General features: G+C 43.8%; 1 protein-coding gene across 1 annotated transcript in view; it reads right to left on the reverse strand.

Annotated features, from left to right (window-relative positions):
• The window catches only part of adam19b (ADAM metallopeptidase domain 19b), a 194,753-nt gene that overhangs the window by 47,138 nt on the left and 123,707 nt on the right, over nucleotides 1–23,908 (reverse strand). The window contains exons 5-12 of the mRNA XM_073067881.1: nucleotides 23,791–23,867; nucleotides 16,358–16,547; nucleotides 15,793–15,858; nucleotides 9,248–9,319; nucleotides 8,305–8,471; nucleotides 6,502–6,586; nucleotides 4,384–4,523; nucleotides 2,350–2,527 (exon numbers count right to left, since the gene is read on the reverse strand). Coding sequence (XP_072923982.1) covers nucleotides 2,350–2,527; nucleotides 4,384–4,523; nucleotides 6,502–6,586; nucleotides 8,305–8,471; nucleotides 9,248–9,319; nucleotides 15,793–15,858; nucleotides 16,358–16,547; nucleotides 23,791–23,867 — 975 coding nt within the window. The remainder of the gene's footprint in view (nucleotides 1–2,349; nucleotides 2,528–4,383; nucleotides 4,524–6,501; nucleotides 6,587–8,304; nucleotides 8,472–9,247; nucleotides 9,320–15,792; nucleotides 15,859–16,357; nucleotides 16,548–23,790; nucleotides 23,868–23,908) is intronic.

Genomic DNA, 23,908 nt, shown 5'->3' on the forward strand with positions numbered 1-23,908 from the left:
ATTGGCCAGACGCGATGCACGGTAGAAACCCACATCAAGGAGCACAGGAGGTGTATCCCTTTAGGTTACCGGGAGAAATTGGCAGTAGCAGAACATTATATTCACAATGGCAATAGGATTGACTTTGGTCCAAAACTACTGTGCCTTGCTAATGTCTTTTGGAACCACTTGGTAAAGGAAGCCATTGAAATAAAACTAGAGGAAAATAATTTTGACAAAGACAAGGTCTCACTCTAAGTAAGAACTGCAAGTCAATTGTAAACTAGGTTGGACAGTGGGAACCTGATTGGATGAGGACTAACCAATCAGGAAGAAGACAATGAGGGTATAAATAACTCGAGACTAGACATGCCCAGGCATCATCCCAGAGTTTCTCACAGAAACATCAATTAAAATCGATACCTGGATCTGGCTGGAAGCCTGAGAATAGTTTTAAATACATATATGACACCAATAACAACCCTGAGATTCATTTTCTTGTGGGCATTCACAGTAAACCCTGAGAGACACAACTGGATCAATGGAAGACTGAACACAAATAAAGACAAACAATAAACATGCACAAGATGACAAACTGTGCAAAGACAATGAAGGATGCTCTCATATCACAGAAATCACAGAATCGTCAGCAGCTGTGGGAGTTCGTGAAGTTGCCTTCATGTTCTGTCAGTGAAAACCAGTTTAAAAGGCATTGAGTCCTTCTGGGAGCAAAACTTTGTCACATGTCACTTGGTTTTACTTCATAGGAGATGATATCATTCAAGCTCAGCCACAGTTGTTGAGCATCCTTCTGGGAGCCATGTTTGGTCCGAAATTGCCACTTTGAATGCTTTCCAGTGGTCATACATAGACCTCTTGTATTTTCCTTGATCCCCAGACCTGAACGCCACTGATCCAGCCCTCAACATATTGTGATCTCTTGGTTCACCCGAGGCTTCCAGTTGGGGAAGACCCTGAATAATTATGCGGGCATACACTCCTTCACAAGTGTCTTTATAGAATATCCCAAATTATTTTACAATCAATTCAAGACATTTGAATGTGTGGTCATCTTTCTAATGTAGGAATCATGGTGACCAGCTTACCTGAGTGAATTGCACAAGTGAAAATGAGATTGTGTCCAATTTACACTCAGTGGCCACTTTATTAGGTACAGCTGCTCATGAATGCAAATATATAATCAGCCAGTCACATAGCAACAACTCAATACATAAATGTATGCAGACATGGTCAAAAGGTTCATTTGTTGTTCAGGCCAAACATCGGAATGAGGAAGAAAAGTGACCCAAGTGACTTTGACCATGGTATGATTGTTGGTGGTTTGAGTATCTCAGAAACTGCAGATCTCCTGCAATTTTCATGCAAAACAGTTCCTAGAGTTTACAGAGAGTGGTGTGTAAAACAAAAAAAAACACACAGTGAGTGTCAGTTCTGTGTGCAGAAATGCCTCGTTAATGAGCAAGGTCAGAGGAGAATGGTCAGACTGGTTCAAGTTGACAAGAAGACGACAGTAACTCAGATAACCACACATTACAACAGTGGTGTGCAGAAGAGCATCTATGAATGCACAACACATTGAACCTTGAAGTGGATGGGCTACAGCAGCAGAAACCCACACCAGGTTCCATTCCACTGAGGCCACTGAATATAATTTGGTAATGTAGGTTAATGACAAGTATCCTTTAAATGCAGATAATTCCCCTGCTCTTTATCTGTATCTTACTTTTAGTCTTGTTTTATCCAATCTGAAAGACAGTTTATCAGAAAGTACAGAACTTTTCCAATGTTAAACCGAGTGTTAGCCTATGACCAAGACACTGGCTAAGACTTGATTGTTAACCTTCTGACCTGCAGGCAAGTATGCTTGCTAACAGATCTGCACCAGGCATTGGAAAACTAAAATAATTGAGGAAGAATAGTAAACCTCAGTGTTAAATAGAGCAAATGGAAGAAGCTGGAGACATAAGAGACTCTAGACGCTGGAAATCTGGAGGAGGACACAAAAAGCTGGAGGAACTCAGCAGGTTAGGCAGCGTCTATGGAGGAAAATGGGAGTCAATATTTTGGGTCCAGGTCCTTCATCTGGACAAAAGTATAGAAGGGAGATATAGCCAGTAAAAAGAGGTGGAGGAAAGTGGTTGTGCAAGTGCAGGCAGGTGGTAGATAGGTAGATCCGAGTAGTGCTAGCGGGGTGAGTGGGTGGGTGGATGAAATGGAGGGCACATGGAGTGAGAAGAGCATCAGAATCTGGGGACGGGGGTAATAAGTGCAAGTGATAAGTGATGTAACCTGAGAGGATACAATAAAAGATGGAAGGTTTCTACCTGGCTGACTTAAGAGCGAACTTACTTCAACTTCTCCACAGTCACATTGCTCGCCTTCCTCTACATAGCCGTTCCCACACCTTCGGCCTCCATACAAAGTGTTCACATCAGGCATGTTGAAAAGGCACATCCCTCCACCTTCATGCAGGTACTTCTGAAGCTCTTTTTCATTGCATTTGTTGAACACTTTGGGAAATGGATCCCTGAGGAGCAAACATTGGAAACAAATAGTTACACTTTGGTTCAGGATAAAGTAGAAAATAAAAATATTGAAAGCAGTCCCATGCAATGAAGGAAGAACTTTGTTCACAAGATTGAGTTATGCTTCATACAATGATCCTGAAGGGTGATTAGTTCAATTGCTATCCTCCAGCACAGTTGCTGTTCCTGAGGGTTGCTTGTAACCAAGTTACTTTTATCAATTCAAGTCCAGTTCAGAACCTGTGCACATATTAAAAACATATTGAATGCAAGATTCCCACTCGGAACGAGTTTACCCCAGTCCTTAATCTGCTTCTATTACAAGAGAAGTTATCCTGCCAAGGAGGCCCCCAGTCAATCACTGACTCTACACATTTCTCAGAGACAGCTGTGAATTACAGACTTAAAGACTAGTCATAGAGCTTGCCTTGTTATCTGGGTCTTAACAAAGAATGCCCCCAGAGTCAACCAAAACAAAGCTGGGTCCGTTGCAATTAAGCTGGAACTAACAGCCATCCTTAAGTAATGCAATATGGGAAAGGCTGAGGATATCAGCATGTCTCCTGCTTTAAGTTCTTTAGAACTTGCATTGTTCACGGACAGTGCTAACCACCCGTTCAGAAGCCTAGCTTCACAAGAAGTGGGAGGCTTGCTTTCATAAAGCTTAAATGGTTGCTACATGATTTACTTCATAGTTTAGAGTATGGCATCTGGATTCACACACGTGCATCCATATTAAAGGCTTATCAAACCTAATATCCTCCTCCCAATTCCCGTGGGTTTCTTTCAAGACTAGAGCTACTGGATCCAGGCAGATTGCATCCTCAACCCCCCTTGCCATTGCAAACCCTTCCATAAAAAGATCCCATCATCACTCTAATCCAAGATTTGATGTCACAACTTGTCATGACAACTCCCACACTACCCAATGACCAATGATGACTCTCCCCCAGGAACCCCTCTATGACCCAGGGAGGGAATGAACAAAATATTCATCTACACAAAGTGTGCATGGCATTTTCTATTATACGTGACACCTTGGATGCTTTGTGAGGTAGGATTTTGCTGCACGGTCCACCGCACAAAATTTATATTGGGTTATTGTGCATCCCATGTTTAACATGCCTCTAGAGGCAGAAGAATTTCTTGGCTAATGTCTTTAGTCCCTCCACAAACTTCATTCCTTCAGCTATGCTTCCATGCCTGGCAACTGCCCTGTGCAAAGCCAACCTCTCTGCAACCTTAGTTTTGCACTGTTTTTGAGATGAGCTTTCAATAACATAAACATCAGTCTCAGTGCCCATTTGAACCTCTGCAACAGGGGCCGACTCTGAACCCACCCCCCTCCATTCATCCACAGCTCCATACCCTACAACCATAGCTACTTTCCTTCTTCCCCAGTATCCTAGATTCAAGCCAACGTACACTTGTCATTTTATAAGGCTCTGCTGTTAGTATTTCATGTCACTCCAGATCTCATTCACCCTACACTCTGCTCTGACTGGCTACTGTCTGACCATAGAAGAGCTTTAAATTCCTCATCCTTGAATACTGTCTTTCCATGGCCTTATTGCCTTTCCCTCTGGAACTTCCTCCAGCTCTCTATGCCTTAGGGATAAGAAAATACTGGAAAAGAAACAGCGTCAGTGGACACAAAAATGGGGTAATGTTTCAGGGACAAGATCTTCTGTCAATGAGTTGTCAGGGACAGATGAAAGGCTTCTTCATGAGCTTTGTGTTTTATGGAGATGGTCTCCCGTGTGCACGTTGCAATGAGGTCAGCTTTGAGCATTACTCAGCACAACACCACACAATGGGTCATTGTTAGACACCAGCCCAGCCACGTTGGGACCCTCACCCAGTGGCTGCTGCCATGATACACCCTCCATCCTCTGGACGAGCTGAACAGCAGCCATCAGAGTCATGACTCATACCAAAGTTGTGTCCCATCTCATGGGCCATGGTAGCAGCAACTCCAACTGCACTGTCAGAGTGATCCTGGAGAGAGAAGAGACTATCAGTGAACAGAAAACAGTGAATTTCAAGAACAGTGTTGAAGATTGAAGATTGTGTGTTTATTCCTATTTCCAAATAATGTTCCAATCTTTTCCATATTGATAATTAGTTTATCATTATTACACATACCAAGATACAGTGTATAGCTTTTGCTTGCATAGCATCCAGACAGATTATTCCATAAGCAAATTGAAATAATCCAAAAGGAAATCAATAACAGAATGCAAAATATAATATTACACTTGCAGAAAAAGTGGCGTGCAGGTTGACAAATAACATGCAAGAGCCATCTTGAGAGATCAGGAATTCTTTATTGTACAAGAGGAACTTTCAGGGGTCTTATGAAATAGTAAAGTAATTGCAGTATTGGTATAGCTGTGGAATACCTAAACACAAAGAAAGGAAGGAAATTATTCATTCGATAAGTGCTTCAAGATGTCCAAAGTTGGCATATTTCTGAACTCCACAAACTCCGTTAAGATGGTGTCAAGATGTGATGTCCAACAAGGTCCTGGCTTAGACTTAGTGGGTTTTCAGGTCTCATACACAGCAATGAGGTAATAATTAGATATTTAGAGTTTTTTAAAAAACTGATGGTTAAGTATTTCCTTTTCCTCAACATTCTTTGATGCTCAGCGGAAAGAATCAGGGTCTCTTCTAAGGCGTCATGTGGATGACATCACCTCTGATGGTGCAGAATGGAACTGGAACCCATGGTCATCTGAGTGAACTAACAGCTGAGGAAGATGTGGCACCCGAGCCAAGGCCAATGTACTCGTATTCATGAGCAGGAGAATTAGAACAGATTTCTTCATCTATCCTCTCCATAACAATGGCATTCCCCTCTCATACCCATTGGACATGTCCCTTTGACCCACACCAGGTTTATCAATGTTTCATAATAATAGTAATAATAAATACTTCACTGATCCCGAGTGGGAAATTCTTTTGTTACAGCAGCGGTGTACAGATTTAACTAATAATTAAGAAGAATAATATACAGAATAATAATGTACAAAATAATAAAGCAGAGACTATTGTACTATGATATGTGTCCTCCTGTCATGCAGAGATGAACTGTTGTATATGCTTATTATATAGAAAGAATCCTATTGAGAGACATCACTGCTTGATATGGCAACTGTTCTGCCTAAGACCATAATAAACTGCAGAGAGTTCTGGACACGGCCCAGCACATCCCAAGAACCCGCTTCCCCTCCATGGACTCTGTCTACACGTCACTGCCTCAGTAAAACAGCAAAAAGTCCTCTCTCTCTCAGTCTCATCAAGCAGATGATACAAAGACTGAAAACCACGCGGCTCAAGGACTTCGATCCACTTGTGCAATAAGGTGGACCCCTGACTGTGATCTACTTCATCATAGACCTTTCACCTTCTGGTCTGTCAGCTCTCTGTAGCTCTAAGTTCACATTCTGCTCTTCTCTCTCTCATGTACTGATATGATGGATGGATGCAAAACATATTTTTCACTATACCGCAGTACATGTAACAATAATAAACCAATTTAAACCAGTGGTCACACACTGATCCCCAACAGACACAACTCCTTCCTCAAAATCAGGAGTCCAGGTTCACAGACTCACTCTTAATCATTTCCCCGACATTTTGATACACAGTTCATCTGAATCTTTAACAATTTTAACCAAAAAAAACAGGCATTTTCATTATAGGGTAAAAAAGCATCCAAATCCATTATTTAATTAGTAAGTCTCAATTTTATCAATAACGAAAAAAATCCTAAAAGGAAATTTAGTTATTAACCCTTAAATTTCCCGAAGTGGATCAGAAAGGGAAATTAAAATAATGGAAGGGAAATTACTAAAAGGAGAAACATGTCATTGATGCCACAATCTACCATCAGCTTCACTGATAATTCCAGTGATGACTGGTAGAAAGTAACTCTGAACTTTGTGTCAGACTCACTGCCACATTCACTCACCATATTCACACCTCCTGACTGATAATCTGAACACATGCCCATCAAGGGTGCCAAGCCGATGGTAGTGCCATTGAAGGTTATCCCCCTAAGTACAAAAGCATTCAGTGTTACAAGGCAGAAATAAAACAAAAAAGCAGGAAAAAGAATTTCTCAGCTGGACTCCTGAGATTTTTATGTCCTTCAAAGTACAGCGAAGATTTTCCTAGAAACTGCTACAAGTGACTTCTAATCATTGTCCACATTGCAATGAGCAAGAAGAACTTTCAAAGCTATAAGTGTATGGAAGAAATTCATCCTGGAACTGATACTGTGAAAATCAATGGACACATAACCACGGGCAGAATTCATTCAGAAAATCCATACCACAACCCTCATCCTTTCCCCTATCTCTATGATCAAACTGGCAGATTACATGACACAGTTTACATAAAGAAGCCAGCTGGAAAATCTGTTCTATATTCAATTCTAATTAAACCATGGTTCTGTCCAGTATTATTTTGGCAGAATCTTTCTTAAAATCAGTATATCACACATCAGCTAAGTTTTAACCTAACTGCCTACTTTACAGATAGTAAAAGGAAGCTTTGTTTGCAGGCTGGCTCACACAGCTGGGATTTTACAGCTAAGGCAGCAGAGTAGCACAATGCTTTACAGTACCTGCAAGCTGGGTTCAATTCCCACCGTTGTCTGTAACAAGTTAGTACGTCCTCCCCATTCCTCTGAGGCTTGAGCTTCAGAGACCTACTGGTTGGTAAGTTAACACGAGGAAATCTGCAGATGCTGGAGATTCAAGCAACACACACAAAATGCTGGTGGAACACAGCAGGATGCTGTATTCCTATAGATGCTGCCTGGCCTGCTGCATTCCACCAGCATTTTGTGTGTGTTGGTTGGTAAGTTAATTGGTCATTGTAAAACATCCTGTGATTAGGTTAGGGTTAATCGGGGGTTGCTGGGCGGCATGTCTCAAAAAGCTGGTAGGGTCTACTCTACACTGTATCTCAATAAATAAATCAATACTATTTGTTAGTGATTAAGATTGGAAATGTTATGATTCGTCCTTTCCCTGGTGCAGGGTGAGGGACTTGTGGATGCTGTTCTTAATTGTAATCAGCTGTGTAAACAATCTGGTAACTTGTGATGCATGTGGTTTAGCTGCAGACTCATGCATCTCAACCTCAAGATACTAGAGTTGGCATTTTACAACATACTTTACTTTTATCTCAAGATAAAGCATCTTACAAAATGCCTTATCTTCATCTCAAGATAAGAAATTACTCAAGTAAATAAGAGCTGATTTTTTTCTCTCTCTCTCAAAGGGTTGCGACTTTCTTTTTGTTTATTCAACAGATGTGGGCTGTGCAAGCTGAGCCATCATTTGCTTATCCTTCCCCAGTGGCCCTCGAGAACATGGTAGTGAGCTGCCTATTTGAATAGTGCAGGGCCTCCTGTAGGTGGTACAAACTGCAGAGCTCCCTTCCTCCAAGGAGAGTGAAAGCAGAATGTTTGAAGGCAGACAGAGACAGATTCTTGACAGGTAGGGTGTGAAAGACTAGCAGGCACTCAGTTGGGAATGCGGAATGGAGGTTGCAGCCTGGTCACAGCTCCTAATTGATATGATTTGCTGAATGGACCAGCATGCTAATGGAGAGCAGACAATACAGTACACTTCAGTGGGATGAAATTGGGAAATTCTCCCCAGCAGAGATCCCATCTCAGTGGGTTTAGCTGGTATTAGTTATTCTTTCTGCAGTACAAGTACATGCCCTGGAGAAAGACAAGAACAACATCTTCGGCACTTACGTGATGAGCTGTGCATTATCATGCTTCTTCCAGGTCAACACCTGCCGTCTCCATTTTAGAAAGGACCAGAGGGTGCTGTAGGGATTCTCCCTCACGTCACACCTGTTCTGGTGAGTCCATACCTCCAGATGAACCAGAGCAATCCTGATATTGAGAGACCTGTAATACTGAGGAAACATACCAGTAAAGAGACAGACTTGAAAAGTGAATCAAAGCAAAGAGTTAGCCTACGCAAATACATGGTACTGGTAACTGCAAAATACCATCATTGTCCTGCAACTGTTACGACTGAAGATGAATTTGATCCACATTTGCAAGCTCTGCAAACTTCACATTATAATGCAATTCTTCATTCCAATCAGGGGTAAGAAAGGGTTTCTGTAATACCTCTTACCAGCTCTGGACACTCTGTAGTTCTTACTGTGGTGTTGGAATGTGGTTACTGTTAGAAAGCAGCAAGCAGTACAGTAATTTCACAGGACAATGGGGGGCCAAGCTCTCCTAAGCTCATAAACAGACTACAGTCTCACATACAGACGCAGTTTGCGAGTACAAACATACAAAGATCTCTGATAGTTCAAAAGTTCCATTTAATATCAGAGAATGTATTAAACACACATCCTGAAATTCTCATTCTTCACAGACATCCATGAAAACAGAAGACAGTTGCAAAACATGAGTGATGGCAAAACGTTAGAATGCCCTACTTCCCCTTCCCAGGCACAAGCAGCAACAAAGCACTGACCTTCCCCTCCCCCACCCTCCACCCACCAGGTATGCAATGAAGCCCCAAAGACAGACCATGATCTGCAGCACAACAAAATCTAACTGTTCACCCGGAAATTCAACATACACATGCTCCTAGTAAAGGGACAAAGAGGTGTCACACAGCGAGAGCGGAGACCAACAAAGACAAACAACTCGATGATTCATACATTCTCACCTTATCAACATAATTAGCAGTTTCCTTCAATTTCTGTTTTGTTTTCTCAAGATCCCTGTGATGTTTCTGAAACTGAAGGATAGATTTAGATAAAGATACAGTACATATCGTTCTGTGAAGCAGTTTCACTTTGTTTAACTTCCTAATAACTTGGGCCAAATTAAGAATCTTCTTTAGTTCATTTCATCTCACCCTTTCAGGATGCAAGCTTTGGGATCCCTATATGACAGCAACTAACTACTCTTCTAAAATTAATCCAATCTCATAGGAACAGGACCACAACATTGTCATGGCTTAGAGGCCTGCGTGCTTCAATGATCCAGGGAGCTATGCTGACCAAAGTCAGAGCTTTATGCTTTGGCTGTTGGTAGGGTCACCAATGACAAACAGGTCAAAGAGTAGAGGACAGGCTAAGAGTGGTCTACTGGTCCTCCAGGTTCGGGGTTCAGCTCAGGGCTAACAACTCTGCCTGGTAAAACAGAGTTCTTATGGAAGCTGCAATGAAGAATCGTTCTACATCTAAGTGCAGCAGTATTCCTGAGTCTCCAACCAGGACTTGCATGATGACAACAGTGAAAACCAAGCTACTGTCATGATGAAGGAAGCCATGACCACCACCAGAGAGGGAGGACCTTCATTGATGCCCTAAATGCCAGTGGTGTAATAGTAAGTAAGTCATAGGAACAAAAGAGCTACAAGACCAGAAATGGGCTTTCTCTTCCATCAATGGCCCCACAACAGAATGATAACACTGACCAATTGTGAAAATCAGCTTTGGCCATGTTTCAGAGCAGCTACTCACTCTCTGCATAAAGAACTACTTTTTGGAATCAGAAGCAAAACTAGAAAATGCTGAAAACACCCATCAGGTTAGGCAGCATCTGTAGAAAGAACAACAGAGCTAATAATTCAGGTCAAACTCTTGTCTTCAGAAAGATAAACAGCTGCCTGACATGTGGAGTGTTTCCAGCATTTTATGTTATTGTTTCAAATTTCCAACATCAGCAGCTTTATTGACTTTCACTTCCTGGAGTCACATCTCAATGTGTCATTTCAGGTCTGGGAAACCTTCAAATATTGTGGGAATTACGTCTTCTTTTAGTTTGCAGAGCCTTTAAACAGTTCCCAAAGCACAGCCAGCTGCCTCTCAGTGAACATTACAGACATTTGGGCTAGATCAGGATATCCTTCAATTTTTGATGAAACTGCTGGCAGTGGGAGCCTCCGATACCAAATCTAAGGGAAAAAATAAATGATGATTCACTTTCCTGCTGCAGTTTAATGTTTAGATCTTGTGAACCCTAGGTTTAATGCTAAACCAGAGAATGCACTGGGAAGGGAAAACCTTTAATAATGTCAACAATACAATAGTGTTCACTGAGGTGCTGAGGAATTACAAGCTGAACAATGAACATAGTTATGATTAACACGATGTTTTACAGTACAGGTTAAATTCCTGCCATTGCCTGTAAGAAGTTTATACGATCTCCACGTGACTATGTAGGTTTCCTCTGGGTGCTCTGGTTTCCTCCCACAGTCCAAAGCCCTACCGGTTGGTAGGTTAATTGGTCATTGTAAATTGTCCAGTGATTAGGCTAGGATTAAATTAGGAGATGCTGGGCCACGCAATCTGAAGTGCCTGAGGGCCTATTCCATGTTGTATGTCAATAAATCAGTCAATAAATAAAATGCTGAACTCTGTCTCAGTGTCCCTATAAGTTTCCTGTTGCCGTATTGGAAGTTCCAAAACCATTGATTAAGAGTACATGAAAATTTAGAGGATGGCAAAGGTCCCCACAAAAAATTTCCATAAATACTGCTTAAACAAAACAGCATTCCCAGACCTGTTAAGCAGGAAAATCAAGAATAAAAAATCAGCTCCTGCTGAGTAGAACTAGGCTTTCTGTGTTGGTGTAAAATAGGTGACAGAGAGGTGACAACCTGTGTTAAATTCTCCACATTTTTTAAAATTTAAATTGAAATCAATGAGAAGGAAAATGGGGTACCATTACCTGCTCTTTCAATTTACACCATTGTACAAAGTCACACTCATATAAATGAATGCTCTCCAAATCCAAGATCTCTCTTTTGGCCCCCATGATGCACCATCAATAACTCACGCCGAGACTTAGGAAGTGAGATATCGGCTTTTATTGACTGAAGAACAACACTACATCCTGGGGAAAATGAGGGAGAGCAGCAGGCCACAGTCGCCTTTATACAGGGGTCTGTGGGAGGAGCCACAGGGGCAGTCAGCAGGGTCTTGGGAGGAGCCACAGGAGCAGTCAGACAGGTATATCTAGTTCACCACATTCACCCCCCCTTTGTTTAAAAAAATTCCCAAGCATATTTACAGGTTAAGTCGATCAGGTGGTCGAATCGTTCGCTGCGATCTACGTAACTCCGGCTGCAATTGCACAGGAGCCGGAGGTGATGACGGCACAGGTGCCGGAGGTGGTGTGTGCTCCGGAGGCGGAGAGTGGGTTAATTCTGTCCCAACAGGAGGTGTCAGGGATCCCTCATAGTTACCGTGGAGTGCTCGGGGTAGTGGTCTGCTGCTCCGGCGGGCGCCAGGTCGCGGACAGAGACCGTGTCCTCCCGCCCATCAGGCAAGACCACGTAGGCATACTGGGGATTAGCATGCAGGAGGTGAACCTTCTCGACCAGTGGTGAGTACTTATTACTCCTTGCATGTTTACGCAGCAGCACTGGCCCCGGGGACGTCAGCCAAACTGGCAGGGTGGTCCCAGTGACAGACTTCCTGGGAAAAGAGAATAAGCGTTCGTGAGGGGTGGCATTAGTGGACGTACACAACAGGGAGCGGATAGAGTGGAGTGCCTCAGGGAGGACCTCCTGCCATCGGGAGACCGGCAACCCTTGTGACTTAAGGGCTAAAAGTATGGCCTTCCACACTGTGGCATTCTCCCTCTCCACCTGGCCATTCCCCCGGGGATTATAACTCGTGGTGCGACTAGTAGCTATGCCCCTAGCAAGCAGGAACCGGCGCAACTCGTCACTCATAAAGGAGGACCCTCTATCACTGTGGATATAGCAGGGATATCCGAACAGAGTGAAGAGCTGGCGCAGGACTTTTATGACCGACGTGGTAGTAGTGTCGGGGCAGGGAACGGCAAAGGGGAATCGCGAGTACTCGTCAATAATACTGAGAAAGTAGACATTGCGGTCGGTGGAGGGAAGGGGGCCCTTAAAGTCAATACTCAGTCGCTCAAAAGGGCGGGTGGCCTTGACAAGCTGCGCAGTGTCAGGACGGTAGAAGTGCGGTTTGCACTCAGCGCAGATCTGGCAGTCCCTGGTCATCGTCCTGATGTCCTCCAGGGAGTACGGCAGGTTCCGGGCTTTAATGAAATGATAAAACCGGGTGACCCCCGGGTGGCAAAGTTGGGCATGAAGGGCATACAGCTGGTCGAGCTGGGCACTAGCACACGGTCCCCGGGATAGGGCATCAGACGGTTCATTGAGCCTGCCAGGCCGGTACAGGATATCATAAGTATAGGTGGAGAGTTCTATTCTCCATCGCAAAATTTTATCATTTTTGATTTTGCCCCGCTGTTGGCTGCTGAACATGAACGCAACCGAGCGCTGGTCGGTCAGCAAGGTGAACCTTCTGCCGGCGAGATAGTGCCTCCAGTGCCGAATAGCTTCCACTATGGCTTGGGCTTCTTTCTCCACCGTGGAGTGCCGAAGTTCAGAGCCTTGAAGGGTACGAGAAAAAAACGCCACTGGCCTGCCTTCCTGATTGAGGGTAGCAGCCAGCGCGACGTCAGAGGCGTCACTCTCTACTTGGAAGGGAATGGTCTCGTCTACCGCATGCATCGTTGCTTTGGCAATGTCCCCTTTAATGCAGCTGAAGGCCGCGCGGGCCTCGGCAGAGAGGGGAAAGGTGGTAGACTTGACCAGGGGGCGGGCCTTGTCTGCGTAATGGGGAACCCATTGGGCGTAATAGGAAAAAAAACCCAGGCACCGCCGGAGGGCCTTGAGAGTAGTGGGAAGAGGGAGTTCTAACAGGGGGCGCATACGGTCAGGGTCAGGGCCAATGACCCCGTTCTCCACGACATACCCAAGGATAGCGAGTCGTGTGGTTCTGAACACACACTTGTCCTTGTTATAAGTGAGGTTCAAAGCATTGGCCACCTGGAAAAAACGTTGGAGGTTGGCGTCATGGTCCGACCAGTCGCGACCACAGATGGTGATGTTATCTAGATAGGGAAATGTGGCCATCAGTTTGTACTGGTCCACCATCCGGTCCATCTCCCTCTGGAAGACTGAGACCCCAATGGGACGCGCAGAAAGTGATAGAGCCTGCCACCCGCCTCGAAGGCGGTGTAGGGGCGGTCCTCTGGGCGGATGGGGAGCTGATGATAAGCGGATTTCAGATCAATTGTCGAGTACACCTTGTACTGAGCTATCTGGTTGACCATATCCGCAATGCGGGGTAGGGGGTACGCGTCAAGCTGCGTGAATCTATTGATGGTCTGGCTGTAGTCCACAACCATCCTATTTTTCTGCCCAGTCCGAACAACGACCACCTGGGACCGCCATGGGCTTGTGCTTGGCTCAATGATCCCCTCCCTGAGCAGCCGCTGGACCTCTGAATGAATAAAGGCCCTGTCCCCCGCACTGTACCTCCTACTTTTAGTTGCCACAGGTTTACAGTCGGGGGTCAGGTTGGTGAACAGCGATGGGGGAGGGATCTTGAGGGTGGAGAGGTTGCAAATAGTGTCAGCAGCACAGCTATCGGCATGGTGCTGGGCGGGATGTGGGGTTCGGGGTGTATGTGCGTGTGGTAACGGAGTATATGGCGAAGTCCCACCAAACTGAGGATTCCTGACAGTGAGTGGTGGGTGGGGCCCGTCATATGCCATAGTCACACTTTCGAGATGGCTCTGGAAGTCCAGCCCCAATAGCACAGGTGCGCACAGCCGAGGCATGACCAGGAATGCAAAGTTCCGATATTCTGTGCCCTGCACCACCAATGTCGCTACACAACCCACCCGGATGTCTGTGGAATGCGACCCTGAAGCCAAGGTGATCTTCTGACGGACCGGCCGTGTCACGAGTCCGCAGCGTTTCACTGTGGCCGGGTCAATAAAACTCTCAGTGCTGCCCGTGTCAAACAGGCAGCTAGTCCTGTGCCCCTCCACCAGGATGTCCATCATCGACCTTGCGAGCTGGTGCGGAGCACTTTGATCGAGGGTCACGGAAGCCAGCGTTGAACGGGGCGTGTCAGGGGCGGGGCCTGGTGACGCCGGCAAAGTTGGCCGCTCACATCCGGGCATGCAAGATGGCGAGGCGGGGGCGGGGCCTGGTGACGCCGGCAAAGATGGTTGTCCACATCCGGTCATGCAAAATGGCGGCCCCCAGGTCTCAGACGCAGCGCTGCTCGACCCCGGGCGCGGTTTAGATTTACAGACCTTGGCGAAATGGCCCTTCTTCCCACAGCTGGAACAAGTCGCGTCGCGAGCCGGACAGCTGTTCCTGGCATGTTTCAGAAGCCCACAAAAGTAACAGAGTTTCATACCTGGCGAATTCGTGGGGTTTGAGATACCGCGACTGGCAGCGGCGTTGGCGAATTCGCTCGGAACCGGGGAATCGCTCGGCTGGACTTCTTCGGCGTACATCTGCGCAGCCTCTATCGTATCGGCCGTCTCTATCGCGGAGCGTAAGGTAAGATCAGCTTTTTCCAGCAGCCGCTGGCGGATACACACTGACCGAACCCCAGTCACAAAAGCGTCTCGGACCAAGAGTTCCTTATGCTGTTCTGCTGTGAGCGCTTGGCAATCACAAGCCCGCGCGAGTGCCTGTAGTTCGCGGAGAAATTCAGCAGTCGACTCCGTAGGCCGCTGTTTTCGTGTTGCCAAGCGGTGCCGTGCATAAACTGGATTTACTGGCCGCATGTACTGTCTTTGGAGGGCGGCAAGCGCCTCCTCGTAGGTGGATATGTCCCTGATGAACGAATAAACTTTTGGGGCGACCCTCGAGAAGAGAAGTTTGTGCCGAACAGCCGAGTCGGTGGCACGAACCTCCTCTAAGTACGATTGGAAGCACACCAGCCAGTGTTCAAAGGCAAGAGCTGCTCCAGGATCTTGGGGGTCCAAGTCCAGGCGTTCTGGGCGTAAAGCGGTTTCCATGTTGTAACTTTCAGTCAATAAAATTGATGCACCATCAATAACTCACGCCGAGACTTAGGAAGTGAGATATCGGCTTTATTGACTGAAGAACAACACTACATCCTGGGGAAAATGAGGGAGAGCAGCAGGCCACAGTCGCCTTTATACAGGGGTCTGTGGGAGGAGCCACAGGGGCAGTCAGCAGGGTCTTGGGAGGAGCCACAGGAGCAGTCAGACAGGTATATCTAGTTCACCACACCCCAAAAACTATAAACTGAACCTTTCCTCAGAATTGTCTGACTCCTCTTCAGTTCCAACCTGTTCCATCTCATTGCACCTATGATCTTTGAACAGCTATGAACCCGACACTGAATAAAGCAAAGCAGAGGAAAATTTTAAGAACATTAAGCATCTTACCTCAGCATAATCAGCCACTAAATAAAGTTCCACATACTTCATATCCTTCACCACATCCCTCTTGCTCTGTACAGAGTAGAAATAATACTTAGAGAAATTAAAGATCTGGGTGTACAACTGTATTAAGGTTCAAACCAGCCAATTCTTTGAGTCCCAGATTTTGAGTACTCCATTTCATACAGTTAGTGTCCTCATACAACTATTCTATGTATTAATGTAAATCACTTCCTGCATTTTTAATGCAAAAGCCTGTTAATGTAGATTTATTAACCAATAAACTAAGACTGTGGTGAGAGGATTTAGAAATGGTGACATTTCATTAATTTACCATCACAACACACAGCGTACTATTTTTGCCAAGCGATTTTCATAATACTCAAAGGGTTTACATCCAAATCCTCTCTAAAGCTGTGGCTGTACTCTTTAAGTTGAGGGTGCCGTCTATATGCTGCCGACCACAGAAATATTAACACTTGTTTCTGAACAGTAGACAAAAAACAATGACCTACAGCATAATGGACAAATTACGTTCCTTTGCCGAAGCCTTCACTACTATTAATCTTACCCGATGGTGACTTGGATGAAGGTGGACAGTGAAATCCTTGAACCAGTTTTCCTTGTGCTCACTCGGTTGGTGACCACAGGTCCCACTTTTCAGCTTCAGGTATTCAGACCTATAGATGAGATGTCGGCTGTGGCTGTCGTCAATCGGCTCCACGAAGTAGCTGATGTTTGAGTTCAGAATTATCAAACCCCTAGCAGAGAAGAACCCATTCAGGTAATATATTTTCCATTACCGTTTTCCAGAAACATTATTAATTTGTCAAAACCTCATATCATCAACGTTAAAAGGTCACAGAATTTGATGATATAAGAAGTTAGCAACTGATCTTTCAATTCGGGGATCTAATGTGTGGGCCAGTATGAGGATCCAATATGAAATGATTTGGGTTAGGTTCAGCCTCTTCACTCTAACAATAACCTTACTATCATAAAATAACTTCAACTTTAAAATGATATTCCCACTCACCTATAATACCGATAGAACGGCTAACATGCAGAATGGATGTACAGTATGGAAGAGAGCAAAATGGTGAGAGGCAAAACACATGATGTGGGCAGGCAATGCACACTCCATCAGATATTCTCCTCCATCAAGATCAACGGAATAAGTTACCAGGCAAAACAATGGTTAGAGCTGCCTTACTATCACCCGCCTTATGGTTTGTTATCCTCACATGTACCAAGGTACATGGAAAACCCTTGTTCTGCTTGCCATCCGCACAGATCACTTCACCACATTGGTACATCAAGGTGGTACAAGGGAAAGCCAAAACAGTCAGAATCAGAATCAGGCTTAATATCACCAGCATATGTTGTGAAATTTGTTATCCTTTACAGCAGGAGTTCAATGAAATAGATGATAAATAAATATAGAGAAAAAACTGAAATGCATTAAGTATGTGTGTGTGTATATATGTCAATTAAATAGCTACGTTAAAATAAGTAGCACAAAATAACAGAAGTAAATACGTTGTGAGGTAGTGTTCATGGGTTCAACGTCCATTTAGATATCGAATGGCAGAGGGGAAGAAGCTGTTCCTGAATCACCAAGTGTGTGCCTTCAGGCTTCTGTACCTCCTTCCCGATAGTAACAATGAGAACAGGCATGTCCTGGCTGGTGGGGATCCTTAATGATGCACACCACCTTCCTAAGGCACCGCTCCTTGAAGATGTCTTGGATACCACACTGATACTCATGACGGAGCAGACTAATTTTACAAGTTTCTACAACTTACTTCAATCTTGTGCAGTAGCCCCAACCCCACCATCCACCACCAAACAGAGATGCAGCCAGTCAGAATGCTCTCCATGGTACATTTTTACAAGTTTGAGTGTTTTAGTTAACAAACTCCAAATGAAATACATCCATTGCCTTGCCCTCTTTATAGTTGCATTAATGTCTTGCATCCAGGTTAGATCCTAGGAGATATTGACACCCAGGTACTTGAAAATGCTCCCCGTCTCCTCTTCTGATCTCTTGATGAGGATCGGTTTGTGTTCCCTCGTCTTACCCTTTCTGAAGTCTACAGTTGGCTCTTTGGTCTTGCTGACATCGAGTGCCAGATTGTTGCTGCAACACCACTCAACTAACTAGTGTATCTTGCACCTGTACGCCCTTTTGTCACCATCTGAAATTCTACCAACAATGGCTGTATCATCAGATTACAGATAGCATTTGACCTATGTTTAGCTACACAGTCATGGGTGTAGGAGAGAGTAGAGGAGTGGGCTAAGCACACATCCCTGTGGTACACCAGTGTTGACTGTCAATGAGGTGGAGATGTTATTTCCAGTCTGTGTAGATTTTAGTCGTCTGGTTAGGGAGTCGAGGATCCATTTGCAGAGCGAGGTACAGAGGCCTAGGTTCTGTAGCTTTTCAATCAGGACTGTAAAAAAAATGGTGTTAAATGCTGACCAATAATCAATAAACAGCATCCTGACTTAGGTATTTGCATTATCCAGGTGATCCAAGGCTTTGTGGAGAGCCATTAAGATCGCATCTGCTCTAGACCTATTGTGGAGAAAGGCAAATTACAGTGGGTCCAGGTCCTTCCTGAGACAGGTTGATTCTTGCCACGATCAACCTCTCAAAGCATTTCATCACTGATAACCGTTAGATAACACAGCTCTTCTTTGCCTCTGGTATAATTGTTGCCCTCTTGAAGCAGGTAGAAACTTCCAACTGTAGCAATGAGAGACTGAAAATGTCTCTGAATACGCCTGCCAGCTGGTTGGCACAGGTTTTCAGAGCCTTACCAGACACATCGGGCCCTGCTGCCTTGTGAGGGTTCACCCTCTTGAAAGACAGCCTGACATCGACTGAGATCACAGGGTCACCTGATGCTGCAGGGATCCTCATAGCTGTGGTTTTATTCTCCCTTTCAAAGCGAGCATAAAAGATGTTGAGCTCGTCTGGTAATGAAGCATCGCTGCCATTCATGATGTTGGGTTGTGCTTTGTAGTAAGCAATTCCCTGCAAACCCTGCCAGAGTTGACGTGCATCCAATGTTGCCCCTAACCTCTCTTGGAGTTGTTTCTTTGCTCTTGAAATAGCCCTCCACAAGTCATACCTGGTTTTTTTATACAGACCTGGGTCACCAGACTTAAATGCCACAGACTTAGCCCTCAGCAGACTACAAACCTCCTGGTTCATTCACAGCTTTTGGTTTAGGAATGCACAGTAAGTTTTCAGAGGCACGCAATGTGGAATATAGTTTTACAGTTACAGAAAATGTGCAGGCAAAGTAATGGCAAACTGGACTGTGAGATAAAGAGTCTAACTCATCACTCAAGATGTCCATTCAGTAGATTTATAACAGTGGGTTAGAAGTTACACTTTACCCAGTGCTTTTAGCCTTTGGTATTATCAGAAATGGGAGAGGGTGAGAAGAGAGAATGCCTGAGGTTTGGTGGGACGGAGCTTTGATTATATTGACTGCTTACCAAAGTACTAGAAATATATGGAGGGAAATCTGGTTTTTGTAATGTGCTGAACTGCGCTCACAACTCTACACTGTTTCTTGCAGACTTGGGCAGAGTGGTTGCCATTTTGAGCTGTGGTGCATCCAGTAAGTATGTTTTCCATGGTGCATCTATAAAAGTTGGTGAGGGGCAACACGAACTTGCCAAGTTTCCTTAGCCTCCTGAGGTAGTAGAGGTGCTGCTGGACTTTTTTTTTGGCATGACCTCGATATAGTTGGGTCAGGGTAAGCTATTACTATACATTGCCATGTTGAGTCTGAAGTGAACAATCGGAGCTGAATCTTAACATGGTAAGCATATTAGGAACAGGAAAAAGAATAATTAGAAGATGCATTAATAAGTCACATTACCGCAGCTTAGAGTTCAAATCCATAGGCATAAGTGGGAGTTTATGTTAACTGTATAAGCAATGTGTATGCATTCACCATACAATTTACCAAACAAAAAATAAGTCTTTAGTCTATTTTTAATGGATCGATAGAGCAAACACATTAGCTATTTCTACACAGGGCGATCAAATCCAGACCTTTGCATATCAAAATCACAACTTTCCCCAGCTGGATTCCAGTTCAGTGAAGCTCATCTTCTACTGAACCATTTCCTACCAATGGTGTTTCCAACTAGCAATATAACAACCTGCCCCTGGGGGGGGGGGGGGGGGGAGATTAAATAGAAAACACCATACAGAACCCATTTCCTACCAACGGTGTTTACAACTAGCAATGTAACAACCTACGCCTGGGGGGGGGGGAGATTAAATAGAAAACACCATACAGAACCCATTTCCTACCAACGGTGTTTACAACTAGCAATGTAACAACCTGCCCCTGGGGGGGGGGGGGAGATTAAATAGAAAACACCATACAGAACCCATTTCCTACCAACGGTGTTTACAACTAGCAATGTAACAACCTACGCCTGGGGGGGGGGGGAGATTAAATAGAAAACACCATACAGAACCCATTTCCTACCAATGGTGTTTACAACAGCAATATAACAACCTACCCCAATAATTATTTGGGGGGAGGGGTTAAATAGGAAATACCGACAAAACACTGTAAAATGTCTGTTCTTTGATTAAAAGAAGAGAGACTTTAATGCTAAGAGGACATTGGTTTATTATCTGTTATAAAAGACTGCGCCTTGTCATTGTGACAGTTCTAAATATTACATTGTTCAATACTGCTTTCAAATGTCAGCTCAAGCCATGAATTATAGCATGAAGTCAACTTTCAATTTCAAGAGCTAACTACAGAAACAAAGTCAAACTAATAATTACCTTAACTTTTATATCACAAACCTAGTTTTACCACCTTAGCAACACAGCATGATGGTCCAGTTCTGAAGTAAAGACTCCGTGTGAAAGATTAATTCTGCCTCATCAAGAAAGGTACACTACACCACACATTCTTTGCAAAAGCTCCATCTGCACACAATTTGCTCCCTGTTTCATATAAACATTACTAAGCTGATCTGATTGACCTTGACAGAATATCCAGTATAGGAAGTTCATTGTTTTCATCCGGGGAGATGGCTTGCGGTTTCCTTCGTTATAAATAGGAAAATTCTTTGTATGCTGACATGGAACTCCCAACCATCTGCACTTACAACCTCCAGATGCTGCCACACTCCAAAGAACTCCTTCCTCCTCCATTGTTACTTTAAACTTTGCTTTAGCTTACTGTAAAGAATATTACTTGCCAAGTAACATAATTTAACTTACTAGACATTTGAGTAGTAAACAGATCCATTCCAAGTTGGCATTCCGATGTTAGTCTGTTTACCAGTAACTAAACACCAAGACTGGAAGATCTAAAGTAGTCGGATTACATATCAAAGGAAGTTAATGCTGTTAATAAATAGCATCCCAACATCTGCACAGTGAGCAAAAGGCCAGCAATGCAAATAAATGTGATTTCCTCCCCCCCACCAATACATTTCCCCTTTTCCTGGAGAGATGTTATACACCCCATCAGTACAGTAAACACAGATGGCAGATAGGAAATCAAAAGATCATGTTCTTCAATCTACTTGGATTTGGTGTAAACCAGATTTACTTTTTGAACAAGACTTTACACAAGGTTGTGGTGATTAAAAAAACAATATTGAGATGTGCTGAGAGTTGTCCAAAACTGGTCACTTTAGCAATGACAGTGGACAGATGGGAGTTTCACTAATAATGGCTGTCAAAGCTTAACACAGAAACTCCTATCATCCCAAGTAAGAACAGTACTTCAGAAATTTCTCCAACCTCTGTACCTGCTACCACCATAGAGAACAAGAACCATGAGAACACAATCATCTTCAAACTGACATGAACATGTCCTTCATCGTCCCTGGGTCATGTTTAAATCAGTGATATTGAAGTTGCATTGCACAGGAATGGAAGAGGCTCCAGAGAGTGGTGGACTCAGCTGGTTCAGTCACATTTACAGCTCTCCCCAGCATCGAGAACATTTACAAGAAGGAACATCTAAGGAAAGTGCCATCCACCATCAGGGTTCTTTACCATCTCGGCCATGCCCTCTTCTCAATGTTGCCTTTGGTTTCAAGGTTCAACAACAGCTTCTTCCCCAATGCCAACAATCTCATGTACTGACCTAGAAAACCCTTAATACTTTCTCAGACAATATTTCTTTTACACTCTCTCAACTTGCACTAGTGTCATTAGGTTCATTCTGTTCTTGTGTCTGTCACAACTGCAATGATTTGTTCTGCTGAAACACACTGGAATTTTCATAGCATTTGTACCTTGTGTGTGTGTGTATGCCTGTGACAATACTTTGAACCTGAACTTGGACTTCAATATCCTGGAAATCCTGATCTAACTGTAAACTAGTTTCAGTCATTGTGCTCTCTACTCAGACAGAAGACTGGGAGTGTAAGCTCAGCTCCAAAGTCATGAGTGTGCTCTATAACCTGACATTTCAGTGCGCCACTGGAGCAAAGCTACTCTGTTGGAGCAACTTTCCTTCAGGCAGCACCACAACAAAATTCATTTTTCCTTTTTCATTGTTTGTAAGTCAGCCCATGGTTCTACAGAAAGAACAGGAGGCTCTCCCAGTTACCATCATGCAATGGTAACAAAAGGTGGTGCCTTGGAAACAGGTTGTCTCCCAGAATTTCTGATGTTGCTCACTATATTGGAGTATAAAAGTTGAAATTGTTTGCTGTGTAACCAAAACTATGTAGTCAGCTTTGAACTTGCTATTTGCTAGAGAATGAAATCTTAAGAATGTAGAAGACAATGGTGTGTTAATAAGAGGAAGCTAAGAGATGTGGATTATGTAGTCTGAGTTTGCTATTTGCTATGCATATATCCAATTGAATGTAGAAGACAATGGTGTGTTAATAAGAGGAAGCTAAAAGATGTGGATTATGTAGTCTGAGTTTGCTATTTGCTATGCATATATCCAATTGAATGTAGAAGACAATGGTGTGTTAATAAGAAGAAGGTAAGAGATGTGGATTATGTAGTCTGAGTTTGCTATTTGCTATGCATATATCCAATTGAATGTAGAAGGCAATGGTGTGTTAATAAAAGGAAGCTAAGAGATGTGGATTATGTAGTCTGAGTTTGCTATTTGCTATGCATGTACCCAATTTAGTAGGAGAATGAAATCTTAAGAATGTAGAAGACAATGGTGTGTTAATGAGAGGTAGCTAACAGATATAGATTAGAACATGATTAAGTCAATGGGTAGAAACAATAGTGGTGGATGTACTTGTGATACGCAACTATAGACCGATTGGATATCCTAATGCAACTAAACCAGGAGATTGCTATAAAAAATGCTATGTACAAGGATCGGTGGGCAATCAGCGACTAGCTCACTGACTGCCTCAGCTTTGATTTGCAAATTAAAGTTTAATACTTCTTGAAGAATCTTCTGCGTCTCCTGGTCGTTTGTGAGGCACGAGAAACCACGACAACTACAGCAATTAATTACCCTCAAGATTTTCTGTGAAGTTCATCAGAATATTTTCAGGGACTATAGAAATACAAGTCTTCTGGAATTGGATGGGGGTATACCCTTCTAGGTCATACACTAAAATAACGCAAACATATATTCCTGTTCCTTTATCGTTATTAGGTCATGTTTGAATCCTAGCCTGGTTTGGAGACTCCAATGCACAAGAACAGAAGAGGCTGCAGAGGTCAGTTAATGCAGCCAGTCCTATCACTGGTAGAGATCTCTCAACAACCACTACTCAGTCCATGTTGGTTCAAGGCAACAACCGACCGTCGTTATGTCCAACCAGGCACCAGACAACAAATACCAGCCATCATTACTCATAACCTACCTTTTCCCTAACTCCCTATCTTCTCATCCTTTCACTGCAGCTAATTCAGCTTGAGACATTCATGAGATAATTTGCAAACCAATCCATTACAATTTTATTGTTATATAAGTATTTTTGGTTATCAAATGCATGCACAGTCATTCTTACCGCAGACCTCCACATGTACTCAATACCACGGTGGAATGCTCAAACCCCTTCACGTTGCCATGGTAAAAACAGTGTGCCTAAAATAAAAGTAGACAATAGGTACTTATTAATGATGGTG

The sequence above is a fragment of the Hemitrygon akajei genome, chromosome 15, assembly GCF_048418815.1.
Source record: "Hemitrygon akajei chromosome 15, sHemAka1.3, whole genome shotgun sequence".
Classification (NCBI taxonomy): domain Eukaryota; kingdom Metazoa; phylum Chordata; class Chondrichthyes; order Myliobatiformes; family Dasyatidae; genus Hemitrygon; species Hemitrygon akajei.